This window comes from Eucalyptus grandis, chromosome 3, assembly GCF_016545825.1.
Source record: "Eucalyptus grandis isolate ANBG69807.140 chromosome 3, ASM1654582v1, whole genome shotgun sequence".
In the NCBI taxonomy this organism is placed as follows: Eukaryota; Viridiplantae; Streptophyta; class Magnoliopsida; order Myrtales; family Myrtaceae; genus Eucalyptus; species Eucalyptus grandis.
The window spans coordinates 17,923,666-17,939,245 of record NC_052614.1 but is presented as its reverse complement, the minus strand read 5'-3'; the positions used below and the strand labels follow the sequence as shown (position 1 = coordinate 17,939,245).

Sequence of the window (15,580 nt, the reverse complement as noted above, 5' to 3'; positions counted from 1 at the left end):
AAATGAAATTATTGTATTTTGGCTAAGGCCGATTGTGTACCCACACACGAGTATTTTTATCGCGTATGATGAAATTGATGAATTAGTTGTATGAGGAAAGTGGTATACTATATTGGCCTGGGGGCCCTAATTTATCAGCTTTGAGTGAGCATATATATTATTAGCTTTGGGCGAGCCTATATAGTATACTAAATTTGCTTGGGGGCCCTAATCTATTAGCTTTAGGCGAGCATATACATAGCATACTATATTATCAACTTCGGGCGAGCTATACTATCTATATTTTCAGCTTTGAGTGAGCGGTCGTGATTTGATATAACATTATATATAGTATTGAATGTACCGACCAGGGGAAGTTTGTTGTGACATGTAATCGACTAAGTCGATTGATCAATGATTTGATCTGATGTTATAAATTGATGTGATTTGAGGCATCTGTAAATGATATTGATTTGCAGAAAGGAACTAAGGCCAAGGTAAGTCCTCTAACCCGTGTTGTGCTTAGGCAGCTCTTGGGGCATATTGACTTCCTAATCGGGTCTTAAGAGGGTAGAACTTGCTAAAACGTAGTCTCACCCCATTGTGGGACAACATTTTAGATCCATAGATGGCAGTACCCCTAGCTCCTCTCGAACATTTTGGTATATGGAAGGAAGCTACTGACATAGGTTATCACATTCCGATACACCACCACCTCGAATGATTGGAATATATGCTGATGAAATCCACGATCTAGAATGACATGGGCCTACCCCAAAAGGTGCCCCGTAGATATCAGTTGTGGTATCACCATTACAGTGATGGACGAGGGGAGGGTCTTGTGCCAGAATCTGATGTACCTTTGTACATCTTGGAGGTTGCGTTCGGGAAGGGGACAACAGATCCAAAGGAGGGCTCAGTCATAGACGTGGTGGATCCAGACCTTGAAGACCCAGGGACTCCGATATATTCTACTGAAGACTCCAACTTGGGTGTAGAAGAGGTTGAACTCGTGGAGGACAAGGAAATGGAGCAAGAGGAGTTTGGAGAGGATGATGATGAGTAGTCTTGGTTGTTAAACCCCACCCCTATTTGTAGACTTTGTTTTATAAACTTGTTGTTTAGGACCTGACTTAATAGTTCGCCTTGTATATATATGCATTATGGTTTGCATTATATATAAGTGGTTGTTTTTAAAGTTTGAAAAATTGGAGTCCTATTTTCCTATTCCATTGTTTTATTATCTGGGGATTATTTATATACTTTCGCATGAGTATTAAAAACAGAAAGGGTCGGCGATGCGTCCTGGGATGTCACTATTTAATCAACTAGGTGAGGAATGGGTATGTGCCTGAGGATCGGGGCGTGACATATTGCATATCGTATGAGTATTTTGCACTATTGCATTGATTAGTATGAAATATAAGAAAGGAGCTTGAGTGATAGTATGCGTATGATTATGCTAGGTGATGGGTCCGTTCTAATGTGCATGATTATGTGGGACGATGTTTGATTAAGTTTCAGATGCCCCAATGTCAATGGGATGCCGTTCGAGAATGGATTTTGGAAGAGAATGAAAGGGGCTAGTATGAACACTTAGAGGAGGGTGAATAGGTGTGAAGATAATTTTTCGCGGAATAAAGTAAAATGATTGCTCTATGGAATTAAGTTTTAACAAACTAAAAAGCGAATTCAGAAAATAGAACTACGAATAATTAAAAGGGTTCAGGGAAGAGAATAAAAACACAAAGTTTATAATGGTTCGGTTTAGATCAAGCCTCGTCCACTTTCCCATGCTGACAGCCTATTGGTTGGAGTCTACTAAGAATCAAAAGAGATTTTACAATCTTACGATCTTGACTTCATAGTGCAAAGATTCTACTACACTCTTCTGAAGCCTAACAAATGTTTGCTCTCTTTTTTTTAGTACAATTTTCAGCTCAGTAGATGAAACGACAAGGAATTTGAAAGCTTCAGACTTTGAAAATTTTCTTTCACGCACACTTTTCAAACAACTAGCGAGTCCACCTTAAATACTCCTTCATGCCAAAATGACCGTTGGCACTTTCCAAATGAATTATTCCAATCTACTCATTGGACATAATCAATTAAGGAGATCTCGAGCCGTTTGATGATTGAGATGAAAGTCCGTCAATCCTGTTCGCCCATACAATCAGGATATTGGTTTCCATAAGTAGAGCTTTCCAAGTTTACTTGCATTTCAAAAGATTTGATTATCGAGATTGATTCTGATAAAGGTAATCAAATACGCAGGTGCTGTATCCAGCCATAAGGTCATCCATAAGCCATACGGATCAATTCCTTGAAGAAATAAAGATAATCTTGCATTCGGATAAGTCTTCATTCTTCAGTCTGGAAACTGTTAGTGAGCAGACTTTGATCCTAAAGTCTGGCGTTCCTCAGAATTTGACACAAAAGTATGTATGTCATCATAATAGACTATGGATAAGTTTTGTCAGCTTCAAAACAATAAAGGAGTTTTTTCCAACATTCTCCCCCTTTTTAATGGTGACAAAACTTTCCTACAAATTTAAGAACTTTTGGCTTGCAAAACAACTTTTAGGCAATACATGATAACTTATAAAAATAAAATAGGATTTGGATTGATAGCGATAATTCTGCGACCACAGAAACATGTTAGTCTAAGACAAATAACAATCCAACCACATAACCACATATAACCACATATAAGTTGTATCAAGCATTCAGTAGCATTCAGTCAATACCATAAGTTCAATAATCCAAACAGAAAAGTGCCAAAAGTTAATCAAAAAGTTAAAAGTTGAATTCAAAACTGCACCTTTCTCCCCCTTTTTGTCAGCAGCAAAAAGTGGATAACTCAAAAGATAAGTGAAAGTGAGATAAAATCAGGGCAGTTTGGGGATACGAACAAGCTGATAATCCCTCATGGACTATACCATCTCCTCCAGCTTTCTCATAGTCTCTCTCAGCTTCTCAAGGTCTTCACCCTTTGCATTTTATTGAATTTGAAGCTTAAGGGTTTGAATCTGTTCATGTAGAGAATCTGATGTAAACTTCAAAGTTGTTATGAGGTTCTTGATCTCAAACTCCATTCCATATAGCTATCCCTTTAAATCCAAAAGGATCTATAGCAGCCTTTCAAAGTCTGCTGTATTTTCTGTTTCAGTATTAGGTTTAGCCAAATCAACTCCAGGAGTATTGAGGTCTGAGGGGACATCAGCACGTCAACCACTAGGGCTTGGAGAGGATGCCTCAACATCAGTTTCAGGGAATTGAGAGGCATAGACATGCTTCGGATTTGTTGGAGATCTGCTAATATCATCACTTGTAAAAATAGGAGAGGAAGTACCTGTCTTTTCACCAGCTCCCCCTGTTTCTATGGCTACAGGTGGAGAAGCGATACCTCCTTCTTGATCCTTCTCAGTTTTAGCTGCTGAGTGATGTTCTCCTTCTGCTTCATCTCCTTCAAGTCCACTCCTAGCTTTCTCTGTATCCTCTGATAAAGATATTGCTAGAGTTGACTCAAAAGAGTAATCTTTGCCTTGTTCTTCTCATTCTACTTATTCTCTTTCTTCTCTCCTCTCTCCTCTTCTTTCTTATCTTCTTTCTTCTCTTCCTTCTTCTATTTCTCATCGTCTTCTTCCTTCTTGATCTTCCGGCTGCTCAAAACTAACAAAACTCTTGAGATTTCGCAAGGCAGAAGCATAAAGAGTGAGCTCATCCTCATCTTCTTCGTCTTGCAATATAAGGGCTCTTCTCTTATTTGTAGTTTCAATCATGGGCTCCTTGCCTTTCCTTTTGTGCACGGTAGAGTCTCATTTAGTTTTGCTTGGGGACTTTTCCTTAAAGTGCTCCAGCTTCTTGCTTAGCTCCTTCAATCTCATTTTCAAGACCATCTTCATTTCTATCACCGTAAGAGTAATCGTCTGAAGACACAGAGATGGAGGAAACCGAATCTAAAAGTGTTTGAACAACTTGGTGACCAGCGCTGAATAAGGACATTGTCCTCTATCCTTCACCACTATCCTGTACATATGCATGAGGATAGTATGGGGCAGCGAGAATTTCATTATTTTGTTGATTGCGAACATCAATTTGGCCTCTGAGCGAGAAACGTTAGTCTTGGATGTAGACTTTGGTCGGATGCAGTTTATCACAACTTTGTGCAGTAAGATGTTCAAGGCAGTGATCCTTTGATAGATGATGCCACCTTCAGAGAATTTGTCCTTCACAAGGAAGCTTGTAGCATGACCAACTGTCACGTCTATTGGTTGGAAATGCCCTCTTTCACACCAATAATGTCCGCTAGAGTGTCTACATCCACCAAAAAATCCTTGTCTCTTAAGGTAAAGCAAAATCTATTTGCATCAAGAAAAGATAGATTTGAATGGAAGTAAGTAGTTAATTCCGCGTAAGCGACATCGGTCTTCGAACAAAATCGCTCAAGTTGAAGGAGAGCGAATTTCTCCCTCAGATTCATTTACAAAGACTCCAAGAACTCGAAGTCCACAGTTCGAAGGTTTATCACCCCTCTTTTCAGCAGTTTGGAGTATGTCCTTTGTGTTCCTTTGAACGGAACAAATCCCTTCCTTCAACATGTACACCTTCAGCAACGCCCATCCTAGGCTTAAAGTTTGCGTACAACTTCTCATTGTCATCTTCAATCTTAGGCTAATTAAATGAACTAAACCTCGGATCTGCTGGAAAATTTGCAAAATTTTTGTCTACCGTTCCTTCCTCTACAATGCCTAAATGTTCCATTGATCTCAAGAAAAAAGTTTCATTTCTGTAACCCTCTCTTTCAGAAATTCATCGATGAAAGTCATCGCCGTTCCTCCCTGCTTTAACTGACTATAGAGTTTTGTTGATACCTAAATTTTGGACAACCCATTTAGTCATTTATTGCATAAAAATTGGGGATTAATTTTTAACCCCTAAAAATATTATAATTCAATCGCATAGCATATAATTTTTTAGGTGCATTTATTTTTAATTTACATGTTTTGCATTATTTATTTATTTTTAGGACCGGTGGTGGATGGGTTCAAATTTTATGTTTTTGAGCTCTAGTTCGGTAGGCCGGGCTAGGCTCATGAAAGGATAAAATTAACCTAAGCCCATCGTTATTTTTAATTGATTATCTTGCGAAAAATTAATATTTGATGCGATATTATGATGATTTTTGAAAATTAAGAAAATTGCATTGTGATCTTATTTTTATCAATAGATGATGAAATCGGGGGTGAATATTCATGAGATAGGGATTTTTGTGATCAAGAGATTATAAGCAATATTCGTGAGATGGAAATATTAACAAAAAGATCACGTTTTGTTTCGTCTATAAAAGGATACGTACGGAGTTCAATCGCCAGGGGGCTTTTTCGAGGGTTTTTCTCGTGGTCGAAGTAAAAGCAGAGTGAAGAAGGCTTTCTTCCTCGTCCATCTTCAGTCAAAGGGGAGCTTTTTCTCTTTTCTTTTCCTGAAAAACTGCAAAAAAAAGGGAAAAGTCTGCCAGAGAGTGATGTGAGAGAGAGAGAAGGGAAAAGGTAAAAGTAAAAAGGCGAGGTGAGGGACGCGTTTCGTTCATCGTCTCCCTCACACTCGCCGCCCGCTTTGCCCTCCACCCGCAGCCGCGAAGCCACCGAGCCGCACGGGTCGCCCATCCGCACGTCGCTCGACCTCGCCTCGCACTCCGCCTCCGCAAAGACACCTCGCCTCCCGCTCGCTCGGTGGCCGAAGCCCGCGCCCGCGCCCGCTACGACACCACTCCGCATCACCGCGCCAATCCCCCCGTTGCGACCCTCCTCTGCGTTGATCTATCTCCTCCGTCGATCCCAAGCCACCGGTGACCCGGAGTCGCAGCCAGTCGAGATCTAGCACCCGAGTCCCTCCACTTGCAAATCCGAGGTCCCCGATGACAGAAGCCCCGGACCCAGCTCGACGCTTCCCTTTCGCCGGTGCCGAGCCTCATCGAAGACCCCCGATCTCGACGCCGCCCTCACTCCGCACCGCGACGCCGCCCACGATCCGGTTCTCTCACCGAACGTCACGCCCAACAGCCCGATCCGGCGCCGGAGCTCCTCATCGCAGCCACCAGGGTCTCCCGCCGTCCTTGTAGCGCCCCGCCGGCTGAAGCTCGTGATCCGAGCGCCCGACGCAGCCCCCGCGACGCAGCCCGTGCCGACCCACGACAATCTCCTCGCCGGAGCTCCTCACCATGCACCCGCTGTGCCCTCGTCGGAGCTCCGACGCCGGCCATCCTCCGTCCGGCGCCGTCCACCATTGTTGCCTTTTTCTTAATTTCCTTTTTAGGTGATTTACTTTTTATCCTTTTATTTTTATTTTTTTTATCTAGTTATTTTAAGTGTTGTCATTTTTGCTTAAGTTAGAACATGGGATGTCAATTTTAATTATTTGTATAGTTTAGGCATTATCCTTAAGGTTTTGCCTAAAACTATATAATTATTAATTTGGTCCGTAAAACGTCGGATCATTTTTAATTATATTAATGTTTGGGCATTTTGTCGATAGCACATTAATTGTTGAATCAATATAACTATTAATTTGATCTGTAAGAATTCGGATAAGATTTTTAGTTATTTTGATCTTCTTGTCGTGACATTCAAGATTATAGTAATCGTTAATTTGACCTCGTGAGATGACAGGTTATTTTTTCGATCATTGTAATTCTTTACTTGATTGGATGCCTTGATTAGTTTAAATTTAATGTTTAGTTGATAATTGTTTGTTTTTGAAAACCACTAAAAATATCTAAAAATATTTGAATTAAGATTCAGTTTGTTTTAGAATATTTCTTGTTATCTTGCATATCTAGGATAGGGATTTTATTCCGAATTTAGAAAATAAAAAAATGCATTCATTTAGGATTTTAGTTGCATGTTTAATTACGTGGCAATTTTAAATTTTGAATTTTAAATAAAAAAATAAAAGATAAAAAAAAAATATCATGCATATGTCATGTAGAATTAGGTATGCTCCGCACGTCATTGCATATTAGATCAATTACATGTTAGATTAAGATAATATCTTAGTTTAAATTACGATTTAATGTGACTTAATCCTTAGTTTAAATTAGATAGAATTTTAATCTAGCTAGATCATTTTCGCATTTTTAAATAGAAATATCAAATGCACGTCATCTAGTTTTTATTAGGTTCATTTAATTAGAACTTCCTCGTCATTAGACTAAATCATTTAATAAATGTCGCATGACATATAACTCGCGTGCTAAATTATATGCGGCATGTCATCTTAGTTTAAATAATTTTGTATATCATTGCATCACATTGCATGTCATTAGAATTAGGTCATTTAGATTGCATTTAATTATTGCATTTCTTCATGTCATATAGTTTAGGTCATGTTGCCATGTCATATTAGATGCATTGCATAAGTCATGATTTTCATTAAATAAAGTGAAAACAAAAATTGAAATTGCGTGTTAATTAGAAATCATATCTAGGGTTGCTGATGTGAATTCTGATTTAATAATGCAGATGCTTTCGTTGCTTCTAGGTATGTTTTTGCAATATTTAATTGCTTTTTTGGGTGTTAAATTGGTGGTTTGCTCACCCGCATAATAGCCTCACATGTTAGGGAGATAGTTTAAAATAAATCAGCTGCTTGCAAAAAAAAAACATTTTTGAAAATAAAAAGAATGGTACTGAAAGGGCATTAGAGAAATCTAATGTAATCAAGTCCCCGCACTTTAGTCTCCGGTTCGTAGGAGTAAAGTAATTCTCCCATTATTTTACTTAGGTGTCTAATCGACCTACCATAAACTGATTAGTGGCGACTCATAAATAAAATCAATTTGCATGTTAAGAAATTTGAATCTAAGTCGTGAATTGGTATGGGCTTGGGAGAGTTCGAGCTAAGCTTAAAGACTTAGTAATCCATTAACCTAGTTTTAGGTGGTGAACCCGAAAAATTAGGTCGCGACAAGTTTAAAGAGGGACTCAGGTTTCAGCATTCTTATTGGTTCAATGTTTTTAATGATCTCTTCTTCCTCATGATGGCGTGGAGGAGGTTGAGATGCACGCGGTTGAGAATGTTGTTGTTGTTGCTGCGTATCCTCTTCATCGCTTATGTCAAAGAATGTAGGACCCTCAGGCATGCTTCGTGGTCCCTCCTTGCTAGTCAAGAAGACTTTCTTTGGAAAGACATTCTTTACAGTCTTGGAGGATTTCTTTGACTCATTTTGATGAAAAGATGAAAACTTTGTGGTTCAAAGTTTGAGAGTAAAGGTGAGAGAGTAGAGATTGTGTATTCTAGGGTTTGAGAGAAATCGAAGATGAAGATGAATCGTCTTGACGGTAAAGAAGGTAAAGAGGGATAAATGAGCCGTCGTACGAAAAAGTTGTCATTTCGAATCAATTTTCGAAAAGAAAAATAAAGTCTGAAAATACATGCCAAAAAAATAACTTCTAAAAATAAATTAGGCAGAAAAAGATTTCGATATTCTGACCTTTTTATAAAAATACCTTGTTTAGAAATATTCTTTTATTGAAGTAGAGTTTTCACATTTTGAGTCCGACCACTTCAAACTTTAACTGGTATAAGATATAATATTCAGTCTGGTGCGAATAGACTCAAGTAGACTTTTCTCCAGAAGCTTTGTAAATATGTCCGCTAGCTGATTCTTCGAGTCAATGAAGTGAATCACAATTCCTCCATTTTGAACATGATCTCTTATGAAATAGTGTCGAATCTCTATATGCTTTGCCCTTGAATGAAGAATTGGGTTCTTCATGATATTAATAGCACTAGTGTTGTCACATTTTATCTCGATGCAGGATTCTTCAATTTCAAAATCTCTTAGCTGTTGCCTTATCCACATAATTTGAGAACAACAGCTCCCAAGAGCCACATACTCTGCTTTTGCTGTTGATAAAGTTATAGTACTCTATTTCCTTGAAAACCATCATCCTAGCTTGTTGCCAAGCAATTGACAAGTGCTAGAAGCACTCTTTCTATCAACTATACAACCTGCTAAATCTATGTCTGAATATCCAAAAAGAGTAAACTCTCATTCTTTGGGATACCGCAGACCTAGTCTTAGGGTAGTTGGGACGTATTTGATGATGCATTTTGCAGCACTTAGATGAGATTCTTTGGAATCTTATTGGAATCTAGCACAAATGCAAATACTAAACAAAATGTCAAGTCTAGATGCAGTAAAGTAAAGAAGTGATCCAATAAATACTTCTATAAAGTTTCTGGTCAACTTTCTTTCCTCCTTCGTCTTTGTCCAGCTTTGAAGAACTTGACATAGGTGTCTCTGTCTTTTATAATTCTTTAATCCAAATTTCTTGATGAGATCTTTCGCATACTTTTCTTGGTGAATGAAAATACCTTTCTTTGATTGCTTAACTTGTAATCCGAGAAAGAAGGTAATTCACCCATCACGCTTATCTTGAATTCATCATGCATAAACTTAGAAACTTCTTGCATAGATCCAAAAATAATACCATTGACATAAATTTGAACTGATAAAAATTATTTTCTTTCTTTCTTTATGAATAAGGTAGTATCTACCTTTCCCTTTTCAAAACCATTTTCAGTTAAGAATTTACTTAACCTTTCATACCACGCTCGAGGTGCTTACTTTAATCCATACAGGGCCTTTTTTAGTCTGTAGACCGAGTCTGCTTGTCTTGAATCTTCAAATTCAGGTGGTTGTTCCACATAGATTTCTTCTTGAATAAATCCATTTAGGAATGCACTTTTGACGTCTATTTGGAATAACTTGAAACTTTTATAGCAAGCAAAAGCAAGTAATAATCTAATTGCTTCTAACCTCGCCACTGGTGCATAGGTCTCTTAATAGTCTATCCCTTCTTCTTGCCCGTATCATTTGGCCACGAGTCTTGCTTTGTTTCTAACCATTTTTCCTTTCTCGTCCACTTTGTTCCTAAAAACCCATTTAGTTCTAATAATAGTCTTACCTTTAGGTTTAGGAGTTAGTTCCCAAACATCGTTGATGCTGAACTGTTTGAGCTCTTCTTGCATAGCCTCAATCCAGCTTTCATTAGACAGGGCTTCTTCTACACTTTTGGGTTCTATTTCAGAAACAAGTGCTAAAGCACTAGACTCTTCTCATCTTTTAGATCCAGTGTGAATTCATTCATCAATGTTACCAATGATGAGTTCTTTAGGATGACTTGACTTGTGCTTCCAGTTGCTGGTTGGCTTGAAGGTCTGTTGATCTTCCGCTTCAATTGAATTTTCTGGTTCTACTTGATGTTGATCTTTAGAAGTTTGTTCTACTTTGAGAGAAGTAGAGTTTGGAGCAGGTTCAGCTTCTTCAAATTGAGTCTGATCTTCTTGATTCTCCACAAAATCTTGAAACTTAACGTTCATAGACTCTTTAACTGATTGGGTCCTTTTGTTAAAGACTCTGTATGCTTTGCTCGAGATTGAGTAGCCAAGGAAAATCCATTCATCTTACTTTCTTCAAACATTCCGGTTCGATCATTTGCATTTTTCAAAATAAAACATTTACAACCAAACACATTAAAGTAAGAAACATTTGGCTTCTTCCCTTTATACACTCCGTAAGTAGTTTTCTCTAGTATGGGCCTTAAGAACACTCTGTTGATGATGTAGCAAGTTGTAGAAACTACTTCAGCCCAAAATCGAGAGGAAATTTTGGTCTCAATTAAGAGGGTTCTTGCCATTTCTTGCAAAGATCTATTCTTTCTTTCCCCTATCCCATTTTTCAGGAGTGTATGGAGAAGAGAAGACATGCTGAAAATCAGATTCATCACAGAATTTTGCAAAGTCTTGATTTTCAAACTCATTTCCATGGTTTGTTCGTATGCTTGAGATAGCATAGCCTTTCTCATTCTGAACTTTCTTGGAAAACTCTGAGAAGTGAGAGAAAGCTTCAACTTATTTGCCAGAAAGTAGACCCAAGTGAAGTGAGAGTAATCATCTACGATTATTAAGCAGTATTTCTTTCCACCAATGCTTTGAGTTTTGGTTGGTCCAAAGAGGTCCATGTGCAGAAGCTGCAAAGCTCTATTGGTTGAAACTTGGTTTACATGTTTAAAGGAGTTTCTAACATGTTTTCCCAAAACACATGGAGTGCATAGATCAGATTTTTGGTAGCTCAAGTTGGATAGACCACGAACAAGTTTCTTGGATGAAATCTTGGCAATTTGCTTCATGTTGACATGGCCAAGCTTTCTATGCCAAGGATTTGCTTCTTCTTGAATGGATATAAGACATTGAGATCTTTCTGGTTTTACATCTAGAAGATAGATATTCCCATGCCTTTGTCTAGTGAAAGATTGAGAGAGATATTTACTTGTTCCCGAACAAATGCCTTCTTGGAAGTTGATTTTGAAACCAGTGTCACAAAGTTGACTTATGCCGAGCAGATTATAATTCAATCCTTCCACTAAGGAGACATTGTTGATAGTTAAGCTTCCAATCTTCACAGGTCCATATCCAACGATTCTTCCCTTATAGTTAGAGAAAACTCCTTTATTATTTTGAAGGTAACAAAATCTTTCCGAAAGTCTAATCTGAAGACTTACAGACTCAGTTGTTATAGTCTGAAGGATTCTAGACTCTACTGTCAAAGTTTGAAGACTGCTAGACTTTAATTACAAAGTCTACCCTCACTAACAGTTTCGATACCGAAGATTGAAGACTTATCCAAATGCGAGTTTATCTTCAAGGATTTGGTTCGTATGATTTTGGAAGACCTTATGGTTGGATATAGCATCTACTTGATTGATTATTGGATTAAATCCGATATGAAAATCTTTTGATTGGCGAAGTATACTTAGAAGGTTCTACTTATGGAGGCTTGGTGGGCCCATAACCCACAGGTCCCAGGATTGGAGCTTGGCTCTGATACCATGAAGAAATTTAGGAGAAATTGCTCTAAGTTTTTTATTCTCCAAAGAATGAATATTTACATGAGGCATCTAATCTTTATATAGCTGCTACACCACCCTAAAATGTAATAAACAAATTCCTAAAAACTAACAAACAAAATCTGGAAATCTGGAAAATCTAGAAAATCTGGAAACAAAATAACCAGAAAGTCCAATTATGAATTTCAACACTCCCCCTCAAGCTGGGTTATGAATGTTTATCATACCCATCTTGCACCTTAGAGTCTCGAAACTATTTATGGATAAAACCTTGGTCAGTATGTTTGCTGTCTGGTGATTGGTCGTAACATACGAGAGCTTCAAGATTCCATCATCGAGTTTTTCTTTTATGAAATGTCGATCGATCTCCACATGCTTTGTTCTATCATGATGAACCGGGTTCTTGGCAATCTCAATAGCAGCTTTGTTGTCACATAATAATGACATAGGATTGGTATTAGTGAATCCTAGTTCATTTAAGATTCTTCTCAGCCATATGCCTTCACATATTCCTTGACACATTGCTCTAAACTCCGGTTCAACGCTACTCCTAGCAACAACAGGTTGCTTCTTGCTTCTCCAAGTAACCATGTTGCCCCACATGAAAGTACAATACCCTGTTGTTGACCTTCGGTCCATGAGAGATCTAGCCTAATCTGCATCCGTGAATATCTCCATGTTTCTTTCATCCGTTTTCTTAAAGTAGAGCCCTCTTCTAGGACTTTTCTTCAGGTACTGTAAGATTCGAAAAATTGCCTGCATGTGTTTCTTTGTTGGTTGGTTCATGTATCTACTAATCATACTTACTGCGAAACCAATGTTTGGCTGAGTGTGTGAGAGATAGATTAGTTTGCCAACTAATCTTTGATACCTCCCTTTGTCCGTTAATGGTCCTTCTTCTTCCATCTCGGTTTTATTTGTAGAATCCATGGGTGTGTCAGCTGGTTTACATCCAAGCATACCAGTTTCCTTCAAAAGATCAAGAGTATATTTGCGTTGGGAAATTGCAATTCCTTTCCGTGACTGAGCTACCTCCATACCTAGGAAGTATTTGAGTTGACCTAGGTCTTTAACCTCAAATTCTTTTGCCAAGATATTTTTCAGTTTTCAAATCTCCTCTAGATTGTCACTAGTTAGGATTATATCATCGACATATACAATCACACGCTTTTTTACCTTCAGCTGACTTCTTGACAAACATTGTATGGTCTGTTTGACATTGAATAAAATTCAGCTTCTTAATGACCCTTGTTAACCTCTTGAACCAAGCATAGGGTGATTGCTTTAGGCCGTATAAGGATTTCTTGAGTTTGCATACCTTGTTGAAGCTCTCTTTAGTGTCAATTCCGGTGGAACCTCCATAAAGACTTCTTCCTCCAATTCCCCATTCAAGAAGGCATTCTTTATGTCTAATTAATGTAGGGGCCACCCAAGTTAGTCAGCAAGGGAGAGCAACACCCGAAAGGAGTTTAGTTTGGCCACCGAGTGAATGTTTCTTCATAGTCTATACCATATGATTGTGTGAATCCCTTTAGCAACCAGCCTTGCCTTGAAACGATCAATGTTATCATCAGCAATGTGCTTAACTCGTAAAGACCCACTTACATCCCACCAATTTCTTCCCAAATGGCAATTTTGTATAATCCCAAGTATTATTGTTCTCAAGTGCATGAATTTCCTCAAGAACCACTTTTTTCCACTTGGATTGAGCAAGTGCCTCTTGGATATTCTTGGGAATTTGAATGTTGCTCAACGTTGAAACAAATGCCTTGTATTTAGGAGACAACTTTTCATAAGACACAAAATTGTTAATGGGATGTTGAGTGCACTGTCTCTTCCCTTTCCCAAGAGCAATGGGCAGATCAAGATAATCAAGTATAGCAAAATTTTCTGGGCTTATAGGAGCATTACCTTAATCTATTGTGGGTCTTGAACTCAGGTTTGTCTCTTGAGTTGGCTTCGATGTAATACAGTCCACCAACTACTTTTGAGTTTTCCACCTAGAGTAGACAATTACCTCTTTACTTTTTTCTTGTGTAGCATCTTGAATGGGTAGACACATAAGACAAGCAGAATTGGTATTTGTTTGTTGTGACCCAAGTGAAAGAAAAGTGTCCCAAAAATAATATTCCTCACAACTCTCCCCATGTTTAGGGTTTAGGTTTAGGTTTAGGGTTTAGGGTTTAGGGTTTTAGGGTTTAGGTTAGGGGTTTAGGGGTTAGGGTTAGGGGTTAGGGTTAGGGTTTAGGGTTTAGGGCTTAGGGGTTAGGGGTTTGGGGTTTAGGGCCTTAGGGTTTAGGGTTAGGGGGCCTAGGGTTTAGGGTTTAGGGTTTAGGGTTAGGGGTTTGGGTTTAGGGTTTAGGGTTTGGGGCTTAGGTTTCGAGGTCCGTGGTTTGGGGTTCGGGGTTTGGGGTTTAGGGTTTAGGGCCTTGGGGTTTGGGGGTTTGGGGTTTAGGTCCTGGGTTTGGGGGTTTGAGGGCCTGGGGTTTGGGTGTTGGGGTTTTGGGGGCCTGGGGTTTAGGGTTTAGGGTTTGGGGTTTGGGGTTTAGGGTTTTTTAGGCCTAAGGGCTTAAGGGGCCTAAGGGGGTTTAGGGTTTAGGGTTTAGGGTTTAGGGTTTAGGGTTTAGGGTTTAGGGTTTAGGCCTTAGGTTTAGGGTTTAGGGTTTAGGGTTTAGGGGGTTTAGGGTTTAGGGTTTAGGGTTTTAGGGTTTAGGGTTTAGGTTTAGGGTTTAGCCCAGGCCTTAGGCCTTTAGGCCCAGGCCTTAGGGCTTAGGGTTTAGGGCCTAGGGCCTAGGCCTAGGCCTAGGGCCTAGGCCCAGGCCTAGGCCTTAGGCCTGTTTAGGCCTAGGCCTAGGCCTAGGGCCAGGGCCTAGGGCCTAGGCCTCAGGCCTAGGCCTAGGCCCAGGCCTAGGCCTAGGGCCTAGGCCTAGGCCTAGGGCCTAGGGCCCAGGGCCAGGCCTAGGCCTAGGGCCCAGGCCTTAGGGCCCAGGCCTAGGGCCTGGGCTCAGGCCTAGGGCCTAGGCCTAGGCCCAGGGCCCAGGCCCAGGCCTAGGCCTAGGGCCTAGGCCTAGGGCCTAGGCCTAGGCCTTAGGCCTAGGCCTAGGGTTTAGGGTTTAGGGTTTAGGCCTAGGCCTAGGCCTAGGCCTAGGCCTAGGCCTAGGCCTAGGCCTTAGGGCCTAGGGCCTAGGCCCAGGCCTAGGGTTTAGGTTTAGGCCCAGGCCCAGGCCTAGGCCTAGGGTTTAGGCCTAGGTTTAGGGCCCAGGCCTTAGGGTTTAGGCCTTTAGGCCCAGGCCCAGGGCCTAGGCCTAGGCCTAGGCCTAGGTTTAGGCCTTAGGGCCTAGGCCTAGGCCTAGGGCCCAGGCCCAGGCCTTCCAGGGCCTAGGCCTAGGCCTAGGGCCTAGGCCTAGGGCCTAGGCCTAGGGCCTAGGCCTAGGCCTAGGCCTAGGGCCTAGGGCCTAGGCCTAGGCCTAGGCCTAGGCCTAGGGCCTAGGCCTAGGGCCCTAGGCCTAGGGCCTAGGCCTAGGCCTAGGCCTAGGCCTAGGCCTAGGGCCTAGGCCTAGGCCCAGGCCTAGGCCTAGGGCCTAGGCCTAGGCCCAGGCCTAGGCCCAGGCCTAGGGCCCAGGCCTAGGGCCCAGGCCCAGGCCTGCAGGGCCCAGGCCCAGGGCCCAGGCCTAGGCCTAGGGCCTAGG

General features: G+C 40.6%; 1 protein-coding gene across 1 annotated transcript in view; it reads left to right on the top strand.

Annotated features, from left to right (window-relative positions):
- The first annotated feature begins 8,296 nt into the window (after positions 1-8,296).
- LOC120291693 overlaps positions 8,297-15,580 on the top strand; it is a 16,570-nt gene continuing 9,286 nt past the window's right edge. Inside the window, exon 1 of the mRNA XM_039309384.1 lies at positions 8,297-8,327. Within this exon, the coding sequence (XP_039165318.1) occupies positions 8,297-8,327 (31 nt within the window). The remainder of the gene's footprint in view (positions 8,328-15,580) is intronic.